At 35.4% G+C, this 26,730-nt stretch overlaps 1 protein-coding gene across 1 annotated transcript in view; it reads right to left on the bottom strand.

Moving 5' to 3' along the window:
• Nucleotides 1–26,730, bottom strand: part of Mcm2 (DNA replication licensing factor Mcm2) — a 145,388-nt gene that overhangs the window by 89,948 nt on the left and 28,710 nt on the right. The window contains exons 3-6 of the mRNA XM_090391546.1: nucleotides 26,406–26,575; nucleotides 25,815–25,906; nucleotides 13,082–13,256; nucleotides 483–702 (exon numbers count right to left, since the gene is read on the bottom strand). Coding sequence (XP_090247672.1) covers nucleotides 483–702; nucleotides 13,082–13,256; nucleotides 25,815–25,906; nucleotides 26,406–26,575 — 657 coding nt within the window. The remainder of the gene's footprint in view (nucleotides 1–482; nucleotides 703–13,081; nucleotides 13,257–25,814; nucleotides 25,907–26,405; nucleotides 26,576–26,730) is intronic.

Genomic DNA, 26,730 nt, shown 5'->3' with positions numbered 1-26,730 from the left:
CATATGGACCCTCACTGCTGCTGTCACTAAATTCATGATTATACAGACGAGGATGAACTTTTATATCACCAAATGTCTGTTTGTTTACTTGGGAAATGGAGTAAAACCAGGTTTAAAATAGCCTGGTATCTTTAACATTTATTATACCCAAGGTAAAATACTTTCTACAAGAAAAAAAAAAGTTAGCATAAAATGTAAAATGTGCTGAATGGTTGGAACAGAGTGGTTGGAACTGACATTCATCAGCCACTCAGAAAGGCAGCTGAGTGGCTGATGAATTTGGACATAAATTTATAATACAAATGACTACTTTATATAATGGTTTACTCTTATATTTCATATATTCTGTTCTCTAAGATTGTTGTTTTTAATTTTAATTAAACCTGTTCTGTACCCATACGATAAATAAATAAAATATGTCCTTTGGTATTCTATAACTGCAAAAAAAATGAACATGAGTAAAGTCATCTGAATAAACGTACCTTAGACTTCTGAGCTCCTCAATTAGTGGCAGGTCAGTAATGCGAACATGAATTTCTTTGGCAATTCTTTCATATTGGGGAAACATACCTAGCACAACATCTTTGGCTGCCTTATCAAATATCTGTAACATCTCTGTTGGAGCTTCTGGTAAAAAATATGCTAAGACTTGCTCCTCAGATGCCAATATATTATAGTCTATTTCAAAGCTTTCTCTATTTTCTACAGAAGGACAAAAATATCATTAAAACTATAAGATCATTATTATTATTATTTTTTTTTTTTTGCCACAAAAAACTAAAACACACACACCATAATAATCAATATAATAATATTGATATAATAATATAATAAATCAATATAATAATAATTTGCTTACATATGCAAGCAAATTTAGGAAATTTGCCAAGCTGAATAGCTTCTTTATTCTTCAAACAACATATCACAGGTTTAAATTCCATTAGTATGGAGATTTGTGAACCTCTTTAGGCGACAGATGAGTTTCATCACCTAGCATGAAACATTATCATGCAGAGGCCTCAAGTTGCTTGAAAAGGTTTCATCTGGTTTGGTTTCTGCCTTGTGCCTCTTCTACAGATACTTTCATGGACAGTGTTCTGCTGAATTAGCTGATATTATTCCTCCTCCAAAATCATGAAAACAAGAGTCACTGCTAACAACACACTTTTACAGTCCATCTTGAAACTCACCAAAACAACTTCACTGCCTCCTCTTTCATTCCATCTACTTCTGTTCTTTGGAACAGTTCTCCTCCACTCTGCCTTCCCCAAAGATTACAATCCTCAACTGTTCAAGAAAAATGCAAACAGATTCCTCCTTTCTTCTATTCCTCTTGCCCACACATGGCACTAATGTGCTATAGATCTTGTGGCCTTTCATGTGTGGTTCAGACATAAAAATATAAAATAAAATAAAACCTTCTTAGCATAGTCTCCAGGAAAATGAGTTACAGTCCTGCATATAATTCATAATATATTATTTAAGACTTGCTTTTTTAAAACTTATAGGTTCAAGTCATCCATAGTTTCACTGAGTTTTGCTAGCAGTCCGAGATGACAGCAGTACTTCCTTATACAGTAATGCAAAGTTTCTGTTGCATGATGTTAAAAGTGGAAATGGGCAGCTGTGTTCCTTCCTGAAATTATATATATTGAACTATTAAAACTCTTTTTCATCCATGATTCTGCTTTTAATACAATCTGTAACACAACACTGGATTGTATTACATTATCGATCAATTCTATTGTTTTTATTTAACTTTCCACAACATTTTTGGTTATCTGAACATATTTGGGTGTCAAAGCATAACTTTATTCAGTAATGAACAATATTTTTGATTATCCTTGCTCTCTCTTGAATTATTTAGGTCACTTAAGTACAACTCTCTCAGCAAATATACAGGCTCATAAAACTAATTATATACTTCCCTGAATATTTTCTATTGGGGATATTATTAGAGATAGAACTGATACTGTGGCATTATCAACACATCCAAAACTAATTAAAAAATGGACAAAAGTAGGAAACCTGCACATGTCTAAATGGCAGTAATGCCTTCCTTAACTAAGTGTAAAAGATGTGCAATCTTTTGCACTTGGTTAATTCTATTACATCATTTTGAACAGAAAAAAAGCCATCTTTCACTTCTAATCCAATTCCTGCACTGAAGTTCTTGGGAAATATTCGCCTACCATTGCAGTCTCTCACTTAATATCTAGTTTATCTTTTGCAGAAAGAAATTATTATTATCATCATCATCAACGTCCGACCTCCATGGAGTCAGAGATTCATCGTGGGAGGTACTCACTATTGCATACAATGCTCATCCAACCGAGTCTTAAACTGATTCAATGTATGTCCACATCCACAACACACTCAGGCAATGCATCCCACTCACCAACCACCCTCCATGCAAAGAACCTGCTTCTCACTCCTTTGCTCACACCCTCCTTATACAGTTTTGATTCTATTTAACCTGAATATCAGAAATGCTTATTACTAATAGCATTTCTCTAATTGTTCTGAAGCTTCGTGCACTAAAGATTATTATTATTATCGCATGGGAACTTCCATGTAATCCAAAGACTCATTACAGGAGACCCATGCTATCCACACAATATCTGTCACACCTCTCCATGAACACATTGACTGACAAAGCAACCACAACAGATGCTGACAATTCCATTCCACTCATTCACCACTCTCTGAGTGAAAAATTCGGTGTTCATATCCTTGATAACCATGCTCTTATTCAATTTCCAGGGATAATTCCTTGGTCTGCCATCTAACCCAGTGTTAAAATATTTCCTCAGAATCAATCCTATAAAGTCATATTCTCTTTTCACCAACTTTTGCAACCCATAAACTTGATCTATCCTTATACAGAGCTCCTTATAGCCTTAGCATTCTACAGACTATTCACAATACTCGCCTTCAGATCTCTCTACCTCAAACCCAAGAAACAGAGGTGACCCAACATCCAGTAATTGAGATGTGGCTGTATTGAGGACCTATAAACAGGAATGATAACTTACTTATCTCTGCTTGTTAGTGTTCTTCAATAACCACCTTTGTTGGCCACCTTTGCAATATATCCTCTGAATTTCAATTCCCTATCTATCTCCCCACCACCACCACTTCCCAAACCAAATCTCTCACTTCATCAGTTCTATCAATGTGGTAAGCAGCTTGTAATCTTTTCATCCCAGAATGCATACATTTACAGTTTTTCACATTAAGCATCATTTATCTTTTGCCCATATGTTAGCCTATTAAATCATCTTACAAGCTCTCTATTTAATTAACTATTATGCTAACCAATTTTGCATAATTGGCAACAACCCAATATTTTTTCTTCAAAATCATTTCCTGTATCATTTATGTACATTTAAACAATAGTGGTCCAAGCACAGTGCTAGTTATATGGCACATTACTTAGTCAACTGCTTTCTCCTGGATGAAGACCATCAATTTTGATGTTCAGTCGTGCTGGATTGCCAGCCACATTGGAATTGAGATTGTAGAAGCAACTTCTAGATCAGCTCAGTTTTTCCATGTACTTTTTTAACAATCCTATATACAGACTCCAGAGAGCTTTTAAAGCTGTATGGAGTCTGTATATGGGATGATCAAAGCTAATTACCCAATGGCAGTAAGCATTGACAAACAAATTGCATGTGAAGCTTGAATGCAGTTATTCTTGCTAGGCTTTGCAGAGGTCACTGTCATCTTACACATTCCTATTTACTAAGGGCTGATGACCCATATGCAAAAAATGCAACATACATTTCACTATTTATCATATTCTGATGGAGTGCCCACAGTTACACAAGAGAAAAATTAAATTTTTACTTACTGGCAACATCATATACATGCAGACAAATGTTATTAGATGCAATTTTATGAAAATTATGGATACAACTACCATGTTAGAGTAAAACTTTAGTTTAATATAAACCAAAATATACACTCAACATTTCAACCTTCACATTAAGGTCACCTTCTGGAGTATATGTATATATACAAAGAAACAAGCTGCACTGCAATCTACATGTGATAAATTTAGTTTAATCCTTTATCCAAGTGTAAGCAAAGTTTGCGCCTGAAAGTATCTTCAGGACTGAGGCAACTCGTGGTAAAGGTGAACCAAGCTCTCATCACTCCTTGTCTTAGTATCTCCCATAATGCAAAGCACATCTCCTTGCAGACATGTATGATGCTATGCATTAAGGGAAGGACCACTACCCAGACTGGTTTTGACCTTTATTGAGGTCTCGTCAGTGGGAGCCAGACCCAGAGGAGGTGATACTAAGGCAGAAGCAATGGAGAAGTCATATTTACCTATACCAAGTGGAAAAAAAACTTCCAACATCTTTCCCTAAATCGAGAGTAATTTAATAATAAGGTGAGACACCTTTTGGCAACTCGTATAGGTAAATATGACTTCTCCATTGCTTCTGCCTTAGTATCACCACCTCTGGGTCTGGCTTCCACTGACGAGACCTCAATAAAGGTCGAAGCCGGTCTGGGTAGTGTCCCTTCCCTTAATGCATAGCATTATACATGTCTGCAAGGAGATGTGCTTTGCATTATGGGAGATACTAAGACAAGGAGTGATGAGAGCTTGGTCCACCTTTACGAGTTGCCTCAGTCCTGAAGATACTTCAGGTGCAAACTTTGTTTGCTTACACTTGGATAAAGGATTAAACTAAATTTATTATAGTCTAACCAAGTGGGGGAAAAAACCTTACTACATCAAAGCTAGAGTCCTGTTATCTATTAGGTTACAAAGTTAACTTAAGCTGGAGAGTAACATATTCATATAGAAAAATAATAAATAAATAAAATTACCCATATAAGTATACATATAAATTGCAACAAATGGTATGGACAGTGGCTAATAAAAGATGAAAATTTGCTTGGAGTCCTAAAGTCAGGGTTTGTTGGAAACTAAGTGGGCTGAATGTGTGCCATCCAAATTCTTGGGATTACACATGGGTCATCAGACCTTAGTAAATAAGAATGTGTACGATGACAGTGCATATTTACAAGATTATAAGATGACATTGCATATTTACAAGATTATAAGATGACATTGCATATTTACAAGATTATAAGATGACATTGCATATTTACTAATTTATCTCTTTATGACTATTTATTAATACCTTGTGTAATGCTGTAACCTTAGATATAGCATGCACCAATAAACCAGAAATCAATCAACCTGGATTCTACTCCTCCATTTACTACTCTGGTATCCATCTAACAGCCACCCTTCTATCCATATCACCAGCTTCATATTCATCCCATGTTCCAATTTGTATAAGAGTTATATGTGGTATCCTGTCAAATGTCTTTGCAAAATCTAGCAGTATATCATTGGGTAACCAGTTTCCCTTTATCTAACTCAACTGTCATTATTATAAAAAGTGAGTAAATTACCAAGGCATGACTACCTATCTGCCTTCATAAAGTGATGCTGCCCTCTCCAGAGAGCGTCATATTCATATTGATCCATTTCCAAATTCTGTCTCTGACCAATTTTTCCGATACCTTTACTACCACTTCCAAGATTCTGAATGGTCAATAATTTGCTAACACAGTCTTGGAGACTCCTTTATGCAAGTAACTATTTTGCCCTCCTTCACCTCCTCTGGGACTTTACCAGAGCTGAGACTAATGAATTAGAAATACTTCTAATTCATTAACCTCTATTTTCATATCAGTTCTTGTGATATGTCATAATAATATCCTCGTTTAGATGATAAATCCTTGCAAAGTGTTTATCATCCTCAGTAACTCAACATTTTATATGCTTTCATCACCTAACTACCATCAACACTTGTTAATAGTTATCTTTTAATAGTCATTCTTCTTTTCACTTGCCATACAGTGATAAAACTCTGGAATTTTTGTTTGCTTGTTCAGCTAATTTCTTCTCATAATCTGATTTTGCCTTCCTTATCATGCTGGTCACCTTTTTTGCTTGAGTATTGTACTGCTTGTGAGCTTGCTGATAACCTTTCACCTTATATATATATCCTCCATGACAATTTCCTTTTTCTGTAGCTCCTGCTTAATGATACTATTCATCTATGTAATTTCTACCTGATTTATCCTTCTGACTTTGGATACTGCTTCCTTCAGATACTCAAGTTCATTTATTTACTTAAATCAGGCATGGGCAACCTTTCGTAGTTCGAGGGTCAAATTATCATTCTATTTCTGAGTCAAGGGCCAGACCAAATTATTAAATAAAATAAATTAATATCCAAGATCTTAATGAAGTGAACTCCATTCATGATGCTTGGTATTTGTATTATTCTGAAATCCTCTATGAATACAGAGGAATATTTATGTTGGAGTGTATGGAGAATTTTTCCTATGTTGTGATTTTTTCCATTTTTCTCTGACTAAGGGATTTTTCGTGTAATGGGATCATTTTTGTGCATTTCCTGGAGTGAGGTCATAACAGTCAACGGATATGGTGTGCTTTAATATAAAGCACCTAGATCATAGTGCAAAATGATGAAGTAATTGTGAGAAGATGAGACAACCATATTAGTTAATGTCGCTTTAGATAATTTCTTCTTATGAAAGGGTTTTCATACTCTTTGCCTCATGGAGTGAAATGTTCTGTTCTGTCCTAAATCTCCTGAATCTCATTCTCATCCTTCCACCTGTGACATGCTCAGGAGTAAGCCAGATTTATCATTCAGAGTTGATGTATTTCAATTTTTTGCCTGTGCAGTCTTTAGTTTCATGATGGTGAAACTAAAAACTGATGACTGTGGATCATCAAGATAGTAATCCACAATTTTCCTCGAAATTACTCTGCTAACTACTAGGACTACATAAGATGTTATCAAATCTTATATTTCAGTCTTCTAAGGCACTTCTAACTGCATCAATCCACCTAGATCTCGATTTCCCTCTGGGTCTTAGTCATGCTGTCAAACACCTGCTTTGCTACTCTTTCCTTTCCCAATCTATTTAATTGACCAAACCTTGAGATTAGTTCTGCTTACCTCAATCCTAATAATTACTATTACTATTATTACGGGCAACTCCAGGGAGTCATTAGACTCATCGAGGGAGGTCCCAAATCATATTCATCACAACTATTTGACATTCATACAGTATCTATCATACCTCGCCTTAAACTCATTCACTGTCACAGCATCCACCACAGACTCAGGGAGCGCATTCCACTCATTCACTACTCTAAAAGTAAAGAACCCAGCTCTAACACCTTTACTAACCACACTTTTGCCCAGTTTCCATGGATGTCCCCTAGTCCTCCCACAACCAGCCCTGTTCTCAAAAATATCTTCTGAATTAATTTTATAGAAACCCTTCAGTAATTTGAATGTCTCAATCATATCTCCCCTCCTCCGCCTATCAACCAATTTTTGCAACCCACAAATCCTCAACCTGTTCTCATAAGGTTCATTCCACAGACCTTCTATCATCTTGGTCACTTGCCTCTGGATCCTCTCCACCTCCTCCCCATCAAGAAGAAACCTAGGTGACCAAATCTGAGCACAGTAGTCTAGATGGGGTCTTATCAAGGCTCGATACAGAGGAACAATAACCTGCTTGTCTCTGCTTGTCAACGTATTCTTCAGCAACCAAGTGATTTGATGAGCTGTTTTGGTCACTTTTGCAATGTGTCCCCTAAATTTCAATTCCTTATCTACCAACACTCATAAATCTCGTGCCTCATCAATTTCCTGGAGCACGGTTCCACCAATGCAGTAAACTGCCGCCAATCTTTTCACCCCAAATGCATAACCTTACATTTTGCCACATTAAACTGACATCCATTCTCCTTAGCCCAGACCTCCAATCTATCCAAATCATCCTGCAAAATTTTGACGTCATCTGCATTCACTATTGCCCTACCCAACTTCGCATCATCCGCAAACAAATGAACTGTTCCTCTCAGATCATTTCCTATATCATTTATGAACAAATTAAACAGCAGTGGTCCAAGAACAGATCCTTGTGGCACACCACTAGTCACAGGCCGTCTTGTGGACTCTACTCCCGAGTAAACCACTCTCTGATATCTCTCCGTCAACCACCCTCCTATCCATCTCACCAACCCTATGTCCATTCCCATATGCTGCAATTTACTGATTAGAATTCCATGTGGAATCCTGTCAAAGGCCTTGGCAAGGTCCAGTAGAATCACCGTAAACCCATTACCCTTATCCAGTTCAGCCGTCACTGTGTTATAATACGTGAGCAAGTTACTGAGGCATGACCTACCCTTCACAAAACCATGCTGTCCCCGATACAGTATCCCATTTTCTTCTATCCAATCTTGTATTTTCCTCTTGACTATTTTCTCTAAGACCTTGACAATGATTCCTGATATGCTAATTGGTCGGTAATTTACAACAGCAGTCTTGGAACCACCTTTATGCAGTGGAACTATTTTCCCCTCTTTCCACCCGCTCGGGACTAACCCAGACCCGAGACTCAAATTAAACAAAATGGTCAAGGGTACTGACAATTCTTTAGCTGCTTCTCGTACAACACGAGCTGGTATACCATCCAATCCTACAGATGTATTGACATTGAGGTTATGCAATAGACTACTCACCTCCACTTCATTAACCACAATTCCCGTATAATCTACTGGTTTATTCGTTTCTGCAATGTCACCACCTGGATGATATACTTTTGCAAAGTGCTCACTCAGTAACTCAACTATCTCAACTGATTCAGTTACCTCCCTACCATCGGCATTCTTTAAAATCAATCTGCCATGTACATTTTTCCTTTTACTTGCTACATATCTAAAAAACTGTTTAGGATTCTCTTTAGCCTGCATGGCCAATGTTCTTTCGTAATCCTTATTTGCTTTTCTTACCACACTCGTCACCCTTCTGGCCTGCGCTTTATACCGTTCATGTGCCTGCCGGTCACCCTTCTTAAATTCCCTCCATAGTTGTTTCTTTTTTTGCAACTCAAGCTTAATGGTGTTATTCATCCATTTAACCCCTACTTGATTTATTATTCGGACTCTAGGTATACAGTCAGCCATTGCTTCATGCAAGCACTTCTTAACTACCTCCCATGCACTATCAACTTCTAGTCCTTGCAGTTGTACATGCCATGGCACTGAACCAATCAAACTCCTAAGCTTGTCATACTTTCCAGCCCGATAATTCCACATGTACCCTGTCTTAATTGAAAATTCTACACCTTTAGCCACCTCCCAAGTTAAGACCCTATGATCACTCTCACCGATTGGTGGCTGATATGACTGATATGATTCTGTCACTGAGGCCATCTATTCACTCTCCTAATTTTTCTAAGAACCCTTCTCATATCTGTCTCTCTAGTCTTTGATCAACTGTTTTACTTCCAGCTCTGTTTAGTTTCCTGCCTTTCAATTTAGAATATAAAGCCTTATGGGAGAGTAAAGATTCAAATATCTGCATTTATAGAATTTGGAGGTGTAGAGGTCAAACACAAGGCTATTCCTCAACTGGGATCAGATTAACCATTCCTACACCCAAGGATTCATCTTAGGGATGTTGCTCCTTTATTTTTTGCCTCTTCTGGAACATCGAGTTGCATTGTTCTAATATAACTTCTTTAGAACAATTTAGGGTTTTATGAGGACTGTCAAAATTGGTACCCCCCCCCCTCACACACACAATAGATACTGCACGAAGAAACTGAAGAATTCAGAACTGTTCTGAATGCTTTTTTGATGCTGTTTTGACAAGGATATGGAATTTCTTTATAATTTTGGACATTGCCAACTCAACTAAGCCATTCTTAAAAAAGAAAATCAGCATTCCCCAAATGGATATTAACCTATCAAGTGGATGATCAGGAAAGAAGACATTAAATGATTCCAATGTATTTTTATTGTTTTTGATTGTCAGTAGTTTCAGTGCTTTCCGGGTAGCCAGCATTTTCATCGCAAAAACAGGTAAATGGTCAGGACACTTGCATTAACCAGACATAATACACTGGCTTGATAGTTTAGATGCTTCATCCATAATTCCAAATAATAAACAAACAAACTGTACCTGGACCAAAGGGAAGAAGACTAATACAGTACTGTTGATCCACAAGCCAAACGATCTCAACCATCCAAGATGAGACTCAATAGCATATCATATCATTCCAACAAAGGGCACTGTCAATAATGACTTGTTGGAGTGATATGGGTTCAAATCCTGTTAAAGAAATGAAGAATTTTATCAGGTCTTTTCAATTGAAGGTAAGTTAGGTGGTCTCATATGGAGATGGCAGGATTTTTTCCTATCTGAAACTTGGGTTTTTCATTCCCAAAACAGACAAACTCATCATGAGAACATATGCAATTAACAAACATAATACATTGGCTTCACAGCTTCAGCTATAAATCCAAAACAACAATAGCCATTCAAGACTGCCCATCCTGTCAAAGCATGGACCAAAGCACTGTATACACATCACCAGGATTTGCCTTTCCGGATGTTCAAGGGTCATAGCAAGCAAATATAGTGATGGGTTATCAGATTCCAATAATATCTGGAGCCTCAGGAGAAGCAGAAAAAGGCCTGCATCATTAGTAGATCCCCTCTCTTCATGTGGCCCCACAAGAAGAGACTACAACTACAAAAAGTTCTACTTTACAAGTCTATATTATTATATTGTACAATAGCTGAGCTAAGAATATAGAAAGAAAAGGGCATGCATCATTACTGGAAGATCCCTACACACACACACACCAAAAACTGGCTTCCACAATTAGAAAAGTCCTACTTTACAGGTCTACTGTATATTATACTATATGGTAGCTTGTTTCCTAGAGTAAACACAATATTTTATTGGTCTGTCATTACCAGGTTTTCTGATATTTTAATAAAGGATTTAATAAAACTTGAAATGTCTATAATGAAAGGCAAAATACATCCCTAACTGAAGTGCATCCTTATACTGAGATGAAACAAATTCCATATGCATGAGGAAAGCTACTGTTATATTTCAAAAAAATACTTGTGTTTCTTAACAAAAATTATCACTCCTGCATACAAGAAACTACAAATCAATGCCATGTGTCATAAAAATATATTTTTAACATTTTATTATCTTTACTAGATTAAAATAAAGATGTGGCCATAATCTATAATCCAAAGTTTACCTCCTGCAGCAATAAGGATAGGTAAACTTTGGAAATAGGGACCAGAGAAATAGTCTGTTTTAGCAGATAGTTTACTCTAGTGAATTTCATTTCACACAGCATTGTAACCATGGTGTTTTGTTTGGGACTTTTCAATGGTTTGTTATAGTGAATAAGTTTGCTATAATGGTGTTTGTTATAGTGAGAGTCAATTGTGATGTTAATATTTGTGAGATTTTTATATAGAGATGTTTATATTATTTGATCTCTTTATTTCTAACAATTATTTTTAATTTCCGAGTGCTTTTATTATATTTATTTATGCACAAGGGTTCACTCCGATTGGTGCAATGACCTTTTTTTTTTTTATTATTTCTTTCAGAATCCAAATAAATCACTGACTCAAGACCAAAATAAGCACATTTAATATAACAAAAACAATATATATATATATATATATATACACACTTCAAACAAATATTACATAACTAACTACAAATTAATTGGATCCAAGGGCTTTTAAAAATAAACTTACACTTAAGACTAGACTAAACACTTTGTTTTCACAATGACAAAATGTTCATAGCCAGTTTCTTTCTCTGTCAAGGTCCTTTTCCGAAGATATATGACTTTATTCTTCATTTTCACAGGATCCTTTTTCTTCACTCGTGTAGCACATATTTAATTCTTCCTGACTCAATTCTGTCTCCTTTCCAGTAGAAATAATAGTTAGATCCGGCATCCTTAAGACAGATGAAACTTTCTAATCAGAGTTTTCTCGAACATTCCTTTAGAATGTGAATAGCAATTTCTTATTTTATTCATAATGCTTAATGACAGTCTTAACTCTTCCCCTTTAAAGGAATTTACAGATCTACAATTCCCTTTTCGGAACCTACTATAAATCTTTCAATTAGCGTTTCTTCCAATATTCCTTTTTAAAACGCCTATAGCAATATTTTCCTTTTATTTATCAATACTTATTCCACTTTAAACTTAATAGTTCCATGATTCCTTTTTCGGAATATACTATTAATTTTCCTCCGACTGTCATATAAAAAACTTAAGTTCCTCTGAGCCTAAATTAGAACACAGGCCGGCAGATATTTAGGCTCAGAGGAACTTATCTGCCGGCCTGTGTTCTAATTTTCTCTCCAAACGCTATCTTGTTTATTTCTGTTACTCAGATATCAAACGATTTCCTTGTCAGCTGTCAATCACACATCAAACTTCTTGGCAAGCATGTGCACTCCATGAAAGTGGCAAGTGAAAAACTAGGTAAAATGGCTGGCGTTGTTTCTGTTAGCGACAAGAGAATGTCTTCATAAAACACAAAACTTAATATTTTAAACTACTATAAAAATTTTTAAAGTAATACAACTATTCAAATCTGGTAAGTACATCAGCTTTTTAACTGCTTTACATATCACTTTTGACAAAACAATTTCCATAACGGGCACATCGCAAGTGCCAACAATGCGTGTTATGAAAACAAAACTAATAAACATACTAACATAAACAATATGTAAAAATATTCAGAATTTTAAATTATGATTATTTTTACAGTGATATCAAAAAACCATTCTGGCTATAAGAGGATCATCCCCACCCATTCTAGTTCTTAATATAACAAAGCATATATATAAAATGTAATCAATATAATCAGACAACAGGCACGATCATCCATCTATTACTTCCTGAATGTGCAACATGTGTTTGAGTGATGGTCAAAAATTTCATTTTATGGGATATTTGACAAGATTATTAACTGACTTAATATCATAAGATGGCTTATTAGCCTTCAAAATTGCAGACTAATAACATGGTATTGATGAATCACTATTCTCCATTATAATTTTAACCAGGAATATACATTTTTACTACAGTTACAGGTACATTTCAAATGTATCACAATCAAGATATACTCTTAAAACATAACAATACCTTCACACATCTGCCGAATCTTTTCCCGGTATAAGTTGTGACCTTTGGAATCAACAAAGGTTCGAAGGAAGTTTTTGAACCTATTATAAATTTCAGTACGAGGACCCAAGAGATTTACCCAATCTCGCACTGTGTGACCACGCATATCTTCCAGGTTTTCGATGCTTTCAACCATCTACATGAAATCCAATAAAAGAAAATGCAAAATTGAAATTTATAATCAATTTTTTTTTCACTTAAATAAGCACAAATAAATTTCAAGAACAGCTGAAGCAAGGAAAACTGTTTACTTGACTGCATCCTAGGTAACATGAACATGTCAGAGTAGATTACAGCAGCCATTAACATATTATGAATCAGTATAATTATCTTTCTTTTAAGGTTACACGGTGATCAGCATTCATATTTATGAATTTAGGGACACAAAACACACGTGTTGAAAAGATTATTTTACTGAATAATAATAAAATAATAACTTCACATTTCGACCCCTGTATTGAGGTCATCATCAGAAGGATAGATGTGTATAAGAACGAAGCTACATGCTGTTGCACTCTACACAGGTAAATTACATCTACGTTGTTAACTAATCTTTTTTCTTAGCCTGCCCTCTAGTGATTAAAAAAATAAATAATAATGATTACCAATAAAAACTACAATAAACTCTGTTAAAGTCCTCACGTACTAGGATTCTTCTGGAATTATACAGTTCATATTGTTATATTACGATTATCTTCTGGATTTGCTATTGAATGTTCAGGAAAAAAAAAAAAAAAAACATTTCACCAAGACTTCTTGTATTGAGATTTTTCCTTGTGGTTGCTATGAAGGTTGCAGATGGGTCATCCACATTCTTGGAATAGTTAGACCATTTTTATTCAGATTTGGATCATGTTTGAGCATTTCACATTCTTCCTTGAATTTCTGCTCAAACCAGGTTTTGGTGCGGTGTAGGGACTTGTTGCCTTTCCAATCAATTCTGTGGTATGTTTGGAGTGCGTGGTCAGAAAGGCCGGTTTTTCCAAAATGGAGGTATTTTATGTGTCGTTTGTGTTCATCCTTCCTGATTGGGATGGTTTGCCCTGTTTCCCCTATGTATGGTATGTTACATGTGTATTGTATTTTGTAAACCTCTGAGTGGGTTAGGTGTGGCAGAGGATCCTTGGAAGAACTGAGTAAGTGTCTTAATTTTGTCAGGGGTTTAAAGCTGGTTTTGATGTTGTATTTGTGTAGTGTTCTATCTGTTTTTTCAGAAATGCCTCTAACATATGGTATAGCAATAGCATTCTTGAAATCTTTTTTGTTATTAGTGGTATCTTTGTGGAGGATCTTGTGAATGGTTTTTATACTGTATCCATTTTTTATAAAGGTATGTTTGATGGTTTCATATTCGTGGTTAAGAGCTTGTTCATTTGAACGAATAATTTGAGCTCTGTGTTTAAGGGTGCTTATGACCCCTAGTTTTTGTGTTGGGTGGTGATAAGAAGTTTTGTGTATGTACTGGCCTGTGTGTGTGTAGGGTTTGCGGTAAACTGAGAACTAGAGACAGCCTTGAAAGAAGATGTGTGACGAGTATGTCTAGGAACGGAAGAGAGTTGTTTTTTTCTATTTCAATGGTGAATTGGATGCATTTGTGTTGTTTGTTCAGGTGGCTAAGGAATGTATTTAGTGCCTCACAGCCAAATGGCGAAAATATCGTCGACGTATCTGGGCCAAATTTTGGACTTTAGGCATGACGACTCTAGAGCTCGTTGCTCAAAGTCTTCCATATAAAAGTTCGCAATTGGGGGGGACAGTGGTGAGCCCATGGCTGTACCCTCTTTTTGAAGGTAAAAATTGTTTTGTCACACAAAATATCTGGAACGGAGTACGTGGGTAAAGAGCGCCGTGATGTCATGATGTGGAAATATGTTCTGTAAAAGCAAGATAGTATCATTGATTGTGACATTGGTGAACAGGGAAGTTATGTCAAAGCTGACTAATGATCTTGGTTGTGGAGTGTAATGTTTTTAATTTTGTTTATGAAATGTTGTGTATTTTTTATGTAGGAAGGGGAATGACCAACCAATTCCTTGAGTGTGGCTGCTAATTTTTTGGCTAAGTGGTAATTTGGGGTGTCGATTCCTTCCACAATTGGACGTAATGTTGTGTCTGTTTTGTGTACTTGTGGCAGGCCATAAATTCTGGGCACACGGGCAGACTGAGGTATTAATTTTTTAATTGTTTCTTTCATCCACGTGTTAACTGATTTAAGTAGTTCAGTAGTTTTCTTTTTGTTGCGTTGTGTGGGGTTGTAATTTACCATTTCGTAGGTGTTGTGGTTTGATACCAAATGGTTCATTTTTTTCATGTAGGTTGTCCGATTTAAAACAACAGTGGCATTCCCTTTATCTGCTTTTGTGATAATAATGTCACATTTTTTTTTTTTGTTTTTGTAATCCGATTGGTTAATAATATCAACCAATTGGATTACAACCTCACCCAAGGTGAACTCTCGCTACTGGAGGAAGGTTTAAATTACGCCATTTCTCCGAGGTCAGTAAATAAACTAGATATAATTTATCATATCCCTCCCTGCCAATTTAGCTGACAAAATACGGATGGAAACTGCCTGTTTACTAAATTCAACTAAAAAATTAAGCAGCAACCTAAACAAAGTGAAAAAACTGGCTATCAAATCCCTAAAAAATAACCGTGACATTATTATCACAAAAGCAGATAAAGAGAATGCCACTGTTGTTTTAAATCGGACAACCTACAAGTAAAAAATTAACCATTTGGTATCGGATCACAACACCTACCAAATGGTAAATTACAACCCCACACAATGCAACAAAAAGAAAACTACTGAACTACTTAAATCAGTTAACACGTGGCCAGAAAAAACAATTAAAAAATTAATACCTCAATATGCCTGTGCACCCAGAATTTATGGCCTGCCAAAAGTACACAAAACAGACACACCATTACGTCCAATTGTGGAAGGAATCAACAGCCTGAATTACCACTTAGCCAAAAAATTAGCGGCCACACTCAAGGAATTGGTTGGTCATTCCTCTTCCTACATAAAAAATACACATTTCATAAACAAAATTAAAAACATTACACTTAACGACCAAGATCTATTAGTCAGCTTTGACATAACTTCCCTTTTCACCAATGTCCCAATCAATGATACTATCTTGCTCTTACAGAACATATTTCCACATGACATCATGGCCCTCTTTGCCCATACTCCGCTATGGATATTTTGTGTGGCAAAACAATTTTTACCTTCAAAAAGAGGGTACAGCCATGAGCTAACCCCCCCCCCCAATAGCGAACGTTTATATGGAAGACTTTGTGCAACGAGCTCTAGAGTCGGCGTGCCTAAAGCACAAAATTTGGCTCAGATACATCGATGATATTTTCACCATTTGGCCCCAAGACCGCGAAGCACTAAATACATTCCTTAGCCACCTGAACAAACAACACAAACGCATCCAATTCACCATTGAAATAAAAAAAAACAATTCTCTTCCGTTCCTAGACACACTCATCACACGTCTTTTTCAGGCTGTCTCTCCTTCTCAGTTTACCGTAAACCTACACACACACACACACACACACCAGTACATACACAAAAATTCTTATCACCACCCAACACAAAAACTAGGGGTCATAAGCACCCTTAAACACAGAGCTCAAATTATTCGTTCAAATGAACAAGCTCTTAACCATAACATACCTTTATAAAAAATGGATACAGTATAAAAACCATTCACAAGATCCTCCACAAAGATACCACTAATAACACAAAAGATTTCAAGAATGCTATTGCTATACCATATGTTAGAAGCATTTCCGAAAAAACAGATAGAACACTACACAAATACAACATCAAAACCACCTTTAAACCCCCAACAAAATTAAGACACCTACTCAGTTCTTCCAAGGATCCTCTGCCACACCTATCCCACCCAGGGGTTTACAAAATACAATACACATGTAACATACCATACATAGAGGAAACAGGGCAAACCATCCCAATCAGGAAGGATGAACACAAACGACACATAAAATACCTCCATTTTGGAAAAACCGGCCTTTCTGACCACGCACTCCAAACATACCACAGAATTGATTGGAAAGGCAACAAGTCCCTACACCGCACCAAAACCTGGTTCGAGCGGAAATTCAAGGAAGCATGTGAAATGCTCAAACATGATCCGAATCTGAATAAAAATGATGGTCTAACCATTCCAAGAATGTGGAGGACCCATCTGCAACTTTCATAGCAACCACAAGGAAAAATCTCAATACAAGAAGTCTTGGTGAAAAGTTTTTTTTTTTTTTTTTCCCTGAACATTCAATAGCAACTTGTACTGTACAAATCCAGAAGATAATCGTAATATAAAAATACTAACTGTATAATTTAAGAAGAATTCTAGTACGTGAGGACTTTAACAGAGTTTATTGTAGTTTTTATTGGTAATTATTATTATTTATTTTTTTTTTAATCACTAGAGGGCAGGCTAAGAAAAAAGATTAATTAACAACATAGATGTAATTTACCTGTATAGAGTTCAACAGCATGCAGCTTTGTTCTTATACACATCTATCCTTCTGATGATGACCTCAATACAGGGATCGAAACATCAAGTTATTATTTTATTATTAATCTGTAAAATAATCTTTTCAAACATGTGTTTTGTGTCCCTAAATGCATAAATGAGTATAATTATCTCTGAATGTCTTCATTTCTGGATAAGAAGTAGCACTCTCCAGCTAAAAGTTTCATGGACATTCAAGAGATATTCTGTATCTTCCTTAGAAATAATGGAATGGTACTTCTGCTGACTAAAAAGTAAGGCTTTTTAGTCAGTTTTTTGGAAGTAAGTCTGAATTATATTTTATATTTGTTATCTAATGAATTGGGAAGTAACTATTATTTTCTGGTTCCTCCTCTAATGAAACAGAACTTTCAATAGATTGGATTACTTGGCTCAGGACCACAAGTCTGAAGTATGTCCAACAGCCATAACCCTGACTTACATGTTATGTTCAGTACCACTTCTTATCAATGGATGAGTGTGAACAGGAAGCTTACTTTGCATAGATATACTGTGATCTATGATGTACAGGTATCCCTTGCTTAACGCGGATTTGATTAACGCGCTGAAATTAATTGCGGCAATCCCTTGATATACGCAGCAAGGGTTTTGATTAACACGCCTTTATCCCTGCGGAGCTCACAGCTGATCTGACAGATACATGCAAAATGTTTAACATAAATATTCTTACACAATTCAGTGTATAGCGTGGAGGTGATAAGTAGCTGTGCATTCATATGTTACGAGTTGATATTCCGCACTGTTTTTGCTGTCAGTTTGGTTTAACACATGTTATGGAAAGGTTTCTGATATTTGACAGTAAATTGTATTTGAGAGATGCCACGACCTCTGTTGTCACTATAGTATGTTTTTTTTTTTTCCCAATAATTTCTAGATTGTAACTGAAAATAAATAAACCATCATGTATTACAAAATAGAGAGCCAAAGGCTTATTTATCATACATGTCCTCTAGGAGATGTGCTTTACATTATGGAAAATAGTAAGGAAAGTGATCTGGAGCTTACTCCACCTTTACTATGAGTTGCCCATAAGGTTGCTTATGCTTTGTATCCACCAAAACTTTTAGTTTCTATATATTCGGCACGAAACTCTTGTAGTTTCTATACTCGGCTATGAAATAATATTGAATTCAATATTAACTTAATTTGTACCACCATGTATTATATTTGTAGTGTTATTTCTTTATGTTTCATTGCTTGTTTGCCGAGGTCTGGAGAGTCATTTTGCTTGTTATCGTAGAATTTATGCTGATAAGAAAAAAAACTAAAAACTGTTCAAACGACTCTTGATAACTTCTTTCGATAAAAAAATTACAGTAAATAATATAGGTACAAAGTATTTATTAAACATTTACTTTGCATTCAGTTTTTATCTTTCCTAAAAGAGTACCATATAAAACGAATTATTAATACAGTAATTGATCATAGACGAATTGTAATTTTTACCATTATTAGATTTGATTAACGCGATTTTGATATACGCGGTAACATCGAGGGATTAATTAACCGCGTTAATCGAGGGATACCTGCATGTTCTAGATATGTTCTAGATTCTTTGGTAAGTGCATATGCTGCAAGCTGTCATTAACAAATTAACACAGGAAATTTATTAAAATCGTGACAACTGAAATCATTATGTAAATCATTACACACATACACAATATTTGTGAAGTACCCATGATGATATTTATATTGACATGAGCAATAACAATGCCAATGCAGACATTGCATACTTATAGTTTAGATCAGTGTTGAAGAATCAGAGCTTTCTTGTGCCTATTTCTACCACTGAAACTAATCATAGTGTACTCAGCTCCTAATTTATGGGAGAGTTATTCAATCCACAGATTGTATGGGCACACAAAGTACAGGCCTGTCTCCTTCCCAACAGCTCCTTTTCCTCCATGGAAAAGGAGCCTTTCCAGTATGATGCCACTATGCTCCATTTCTAAAATTCACCATGACAGTGAATCAAACAGCTTTTACAAGCATGTGTAATGACAGACACACATAGGCATGATTAGTTATAATTCAATGAAAATTTTGAAAGATGCAAGCCAGCTATAAAATTTGACCTTGATTGTGAAACAGTAATGCAAACTATGCAAGACACTGAAAATATTAATAATTTGGCCAACACTGATTATAGTGCAGTATCTTCTATGAAAAACTCATTGAAATCATCAAGAATTGAACAGGAAATAATATATTTAGCAAATTCATTTTACTCTCCTCTCAATTCCTAAGAAATAAGAGGTCTCCATATCTCAGTTGTTAACAGCAATATCCTTTGATTGGAAAGATCAATTTTCAACTGCATTAGTTTAGTCTCATAAGTAGGAGACAAGGTTTTTCGTTTCAGAAACTCAAGTATTTCATCTTGCAAAACAGACAAACTAGGCAGAAAACACATAAATAGGATTAACCACTTAACATGACAATAATGAAATGTATATGAAGCCAGGTATCTTGGCTGCAACAAACTCTTGAGCCTAACATGTGCTGGCAAAGGAAGGAATTATTGCATTTGTGTGTATTACCTGTGCATAAACAACCGAAGAAGTATGTGTAATTCTCTTTTATGCTAATATTACAAGGAAAGAAAATGAAATAATTTATATAAATGAAACTTGTCACTTTTTGGTTAGTTACACAAAGCAGAAAATGGGCAACCTCAACAATTATTTTTAAGGTGTTTACAATCATTTATGAGTAGAGGTCTCAATAAGGGTGGAGAGAAATAAACACTTTTTTTTGTTGAACATAACAGTAAGAAATACATTTTCTACCATATTTTAAAACAACATCCATTGCACTCTCATTGACATTTCTTTACATAAGTTATGTTTTTCTATTCTACTGTATGAATGCATGAACCATTTCTGCATTGCTGCTTTTTAATGGTTGCTATAAGTTATTGAAATTTCTCGCAAAATCAGTAAGTAATAAAGCATTGTTGTTGTCATTATGTGCCATTCAGTCATTTTCGACTATTGGTGATTCTGTAAACAAAGGCTCTCCATCCCAATCGGACTTGTGTCCTTTTTTTCAGTAATTGTAAGTTCAAGTTGGTCATCATCAAATTCCTGACATGTACGCTCAAGGAGTGTACAGAATATTATGATAGTAATATTTTGTACACTCTGTTATCTGTTCAATCTATTATCTGCCAAGACTCCAACATTATCAGATATCATATTTCAGTCTTCAATTCACCTATATCTTGGTCTTCCTCTGGGTATTTTTCCTGCTGAACTGGCAGAGAACACTTGTTTTGCTAATCTTTCCTCTCTCCCATTCTGTTTAAGTGACCATACCACCTGAGATTAGCTCTGCTAACACATTCCTGGATGCTAACAATCTCAAGTTCTTTCCTAATATCTTCATTTTTATGATACTGCCATTGATGAAACTTGTTCATACCCCTCATCTTTCTCAGGACTCTCATATCTGTGGTCTATGGTCTTTGGTCAAGTGTTTGATTTCTAAAAAAGGTCTCAGATCCATAAATTAAAATTGGCTTAAACACTCTTGTATACTTAGTGTTTTGAGAAAATTCTTTCTTATTCCATATAAATTTATTCAGTTGACTTCCTACCATACCAGCTGAGTTGATTCTGTTGCTATTTCCATATTTAATTTAAAATCTTCACTAAAAATTGTGCCAAAGTAGCTGAAATGTTTCACTTCTTCTATAGGTTCTCCATTCATAATCAGGCTGTTATTTTCAATGTTCCTGCCTATTTTCATTATCTTGTTATTGCTGATATTCATAAAAAATTATTACAACATTTATTCAATTTATTCAGGGAATCTTGCAAACTTGTAGTGGATTTATTTAGAAGTATAAGATCATCCACATAAAGCAAAGAGCTAAATATTAACATCTCCAATTTTGATATCAGGTTTAATAACACTTTCCTTCATAATGTGATCCATATAGATAATGAATAACAGAGGAGATCATGTACATCCTTGTCTGACACCAGATTTAACATTAGACCATCTTCCTGTTCTTCCTTCAGTTCTAACTGCTGACTTATAATTCAAATAAAGACTAAGTACTGCTTGATATAATGACCCATTGACACCATATAACTTTAGCATTTTGAATAGCTTCTCTCTTGGCACCTTGTCATATGCCATTTGCAGGTCTACAAAACTTAAATACGGATCTTTGTTATATTCCCATGATTTCTCAACTATTTGTCGTAAAGTGAAAATCTGATCCTGACAGTCTCTATTTGGCCTAAATCCAGCTTGTTCTTCGCCAAGCATCCCTTCTGCAATATTTCTTAACCATTTCTCAAGTATACTTGCATAAATCTTGCCAGAAACACTCAATAGGGAAATACCTCTGTAATTGTCACATTCAGCTTTATTCCCTTTTTTGTATATGGGTACTATGAGAGTTCTACTCCAATCATCTGGAATTTGTCCCTCTGTCCAATCCTTCTGAACTATGCAGTGTAGCCACTGCAACACTTTTATACCTCCATACTTGTGCATTTTTGATCGAATATCATCTACTTCAGTTGCCTTTCCACATTTTAGTCTTTTGATGAGTTTTTCTACTTCAATTATGGATATGTATTCCTGATTGCATGCCTGTTAATTTTTTCCCCCCGATATACTGTCATTGATTGTTTCATTTAGCAATTTCTCGAATTATTCCATATATCGAGGATATCTTTTCTCCAGTTTTCGTGTTACCTTTATCATCTCTAATTCCTTTTACAGCACTCTTTCCTTCATTTTTGAGCTTTTTCAACAGCGTCCAGATTAATTTGCCATCTTCCTGATATTTAATTTCTATGTTGTTGCCAAAGTCTTCCCATGACTTTTATTTAGCTAGTTTTACACAGTTTTAACTTTCTTACATTTCTCTCTGTATTCTTTAAGAGCTGACTTATTTGCGAGGAACTTTTGATATGCTTTCTTATTTTCTTTCACTGCCTCTAACTTCCAGTGTCCACCATGGAGTTCTGATTTTTTTTATCCTTGCAGACAACCTCACTACAAGCCTCTCTGGCTGAATCAATCAATGTTTTCTTCAGGGCTTGCCACTGAATCACCAAGATTTGATTCCTTTGTCAAACTTTTTCATTTTTTCTTGAATAATGTTTGTGTATTTTAGTCTGCAGTTCACATCTGAGAGCTGCTCAACTTTTATTCACTTTAAAACTTTCTTACATGTTCTTCTTTTCAATATAAAATTCAACTTTATCCTGCTCAAGACTAAATGGTGATCACTTCCAATTTGGAATCCTCTGAACACTCTAATGTCCTGCACCAGGGAGAAAACGTCACTATCAACAATAACATAGTCAATGAGACTTTTCTTATTCCTTGCCTCTTCTCTCCATGTGAATTTGTGCACATTTTTATGTTGGAACATTGAGTTAGCAATAACCAGTCCATGTCCTAAGCAGAAATCCAACAGGTATTTGCCATTATTATTAGCTTTGCTCTTTACTCCAAATTTTCCCAAAATATTTTTGTATGTCTGACAATCATTTCCTACCCTGCTATTTAGATCCCCAACAAGGATCAACTTTTCCTTTTTCATTGTGTTAGTTGCTTTGTCTAAAGCCTCAAAAAATTCCTCCACTTCTACCTTAGTAGAACTTTCTCTAGGACCATAGACACAAATAAGTCTCATTATCCAGTACCCCATTCTGATATTCGCCCACATCACTCTACTTGATATTGGGGTCCATTCAAGAAGATCAGTCTCCTATTTTGTATTGAATACCATAGCTACTCCCTCTTTTCCCTGACTGTTATATTCAGGAAAATACCATTGCCTGAATATAACATTTTGTATTTATTGCTTAGCAAGATCTCACCAGTTTCTGTCTTTTTTGTTTCAGTTACCACTATTATATCGATTTGGTACTTATCCAATTCCTCAGCCAGCTCCATTTCTTTGCCATTCAGGCTTCTTATGTTGACAGTACTAATCTTGAACTCTGGTGATGTTGAGTTGGGGGTGTGTTTCAGGATTTGTTCTAGTAGCTGACTTTTCGCTGTTCACCCTGGTTCCCTGGAAAAAACAATGGGGACCTTTTTTAACCAAGCGACACCCCAGCCAGCATGGGGTGTCACGTAGTTAAACAAGGTCCCCGTTTATGACTGTCCATCCAACTCTTTAGTGGTCTTCCTCTTCTTCTCATTCCCTCAAAATAATTGTTTTCCAATGAATCATCAGCTCACAAGATATGCCCAAAGTACATCAACTTCTGTTTAGCGATCACCAAGGAGCATTCTGTCTTTATATTCTCTAAAACCTTCTTATTTGTAATTCTTGCAGTCCATGAGATTCTTAGTAGTCTCCTCCACACCCATAATTCAAATGAATCAATTTGCTTTCTGTCTTTCTTCTTAATAATCCATATTTCCCAACCATACATCACTACTGGAAATACCATTGCTTTGACAATTCTAACTTTCTTGACCTTACTCACACCTCTATCTTTCATAATTTTTGGCAGGTTTAATATCCCTTTTCCCCCACATGACTATCCTTCTTTTAATTTCATCTTCGCATTTACCGTCATTTCTGATTTTGAACCTCAGTAAATCATAACTTTCAATAATTTCTATTTTATCTTCCTCTATCATAAATTCATTTAAATTGCCAAAAGCCATCATTTTTGTTTTACTGATGTTTAAATTAAACACAGCTTTGTTACTTTCCATTTTAAGCAACAGAATCAACCGCTCAAGATCTTCCTTAGTTTCTGCTGTGAAGGTTGTATCATTCTGTGCATCTTAAATTATTTATTTTTCTGACACCAATCCTGCTGGATCTTTGGCTAAATCAGCCATTCTCATAACATATTCACTATAAATATTAAGAAGGTAGGGCGACAGTATACAACCCCTCCCCCTTTTCCACTCAAACACTGTTTCTCCAAAGACTGTTTTTACTGAAGCTTCTTGGTTGTTACACAGCTCTCTTATCATGGGAATTAGATGTTCAATAGTATTCCCACTGATCTCATTACAATCCACAATCTGTTGTGATCCACATAAACAGATGAATATTTCCTCCTGAAATTCTCTTGTTCTTTCTATAATCTATCTCATTTGCTGTTTGGTCTCAAGTTCCTCTACCTCTCCTAAACCTGCCTGTTCTTGTTGCATTTCCCTATTCACATATGGCTCCAATCTTTCTTGGATCACTTTCAACATAACTTTACTTGCATGTGAAATTAAAGTGATGGTTCTATAATTATCACAATCTCTGGCATTTGATTTGGGGGGGGGGGGGTTGGAATGAATACAAATGTTTTCCAATCTCTAGGCCAGTATATTTTCTTCCAAACCTGTTGACAAATTTCAGTTAATATATTCACTACTTCATCCCCAGCTGCTCTCAATAATTCCACTGACACCATCAGCTCCAGGAGCTTTTCCTTGTGACAGCTGTTCCTCTGCTGATATCACTTCACTTTTCATTATCATGGGTTTCTCAATAATTCCATCTTTTCAAATTCTCCTTCAACATTATCTTTCTTGCACAAATCTTCTACATACTCTTTCCATTCTTCCATCAGACATTTACTGAATTACTTTTTACAACTGCTAACCAAGGAATAAACTTCCCTGTAACATCATTTATTTTTCTAAACAGATCTCTTGTTCTATCCATAATACTGCTTTCTTCAATTTCCTTGCATCTTTTGTACATAAAGCATTACCTTTTATTTAAACTTGTATCTTCTTCCTGTAAATTAGTGAATCATCTCTCAAAGACATAATTATGACTCTTAAGAATTTATCACTAAGTTCAACTCTTCAACTCTGCAGAATCATTTTGAATGAAGTCATACTGACATCAATAAAAAAATTCTCGCACCTAATTCTTCACCAAATATATCAAACTACAAATAATGTCAACTTCCTATCATCTATCATGGCATGAGGTATATCTCAAGGGGAAAACATATTGTAAAGGTTCACAAAAACATGCCTTGGTGGCAAGTGATTTCTACTCTATTCCAGAAGAATGGGGGAAAAAAACAAAGATTTCTGACCTACTACTTTTATTAAAAAAAAATGATAAATCATTCAAAATTTTTTATATAATATCTATATATAGAAAAAAATCTCACTTCCTCTTCTTCTGAAACAGCACCTTCTGCTGCTCTCTCAGCTAAACGTCGTTTACGTGCAGGGCGTTCCTCCTCTTCTTCATCAGATTCATCTAACAAAATAAATTCAAATAAGTTGTTACAGGAGTTTCATATTGTCTTCTTTGCATCTATTTTAACTATGATAATTAAATATTCCTACACCATTTATTTTTTAATGTAAAAATTTGTATGATTTTATTGGAAGGCCTTTAAATAATGATTGTGATTGCCTTCTGTGTGTATCATGAGTGAACTACCTGAAAGAATTCTAATCTCAACACGATATTAATATGTATGCAACTTTGAACATCAGCATTATTGAAAACTATTTAGAGCTGTTGAGCATAATTAACTTTTAAATAAACTTTAAACAGAAAAAGTTTTAACAGAAAAAAGTTCAACTCAACAGCAGTAATCTAGAAGATATTTTCTCAAATAACTGTTTGGGTAATCAGTTATTTACTTGAAAAAAAAAAAAAAAAAAGCAGAAGAAACATATTTACTTACTTGAAACAAAATCTCTTTGGTATAATTACTTGAAACACCATAAAAAGATGTGTTATGACTTACCATATAATAGTCCTCTGCGCATCCTTCCTGTAAGGCGACCTTCCTCTCTATCTCTGCGTCGCATGATCTCCTCAGCTGCTCTTCGATCAGATTCAGACATAGCGCTGTACTCAGAATCATCCAAAATATTTGCTTCATAGGTGTCTAATGCAGGAATTGGCCGATAGTCACTAAAAATAAATACACACAGATCAGATTTAATCTATAAATCTTTTTTTTTTCCTGCTTACTAAAATATACTTTAGCTCAATGTACCTCTTATATAAATATTTCTATGCTCAAGTAACAGCTGCAGAGATATTAAACACTGACTATTACATAGTCT

The sequence above is a fragment of the Typopeltis vanoorti genome, chromosome 1 (genome assembly GCF_054136105.1).
Source record: "Typopeltis vanoorti isolate ZY-2024b chromosome 1, IOZ_Tvanoo_1.0, whole genome shotgun sequence".
Taxonomy (NCBI): domain Eukaryota; kingdom Metazoa; phylum Arthropoda; class Arachnida; order Uropygi; family Thelyphonidae; genus Typopeltis; species Typopeltis vanoorti.
Note: the sequence above shows the minus strand (reverse complement) of the source record. Positions and strands in the feature narration are given on the sequence as shown.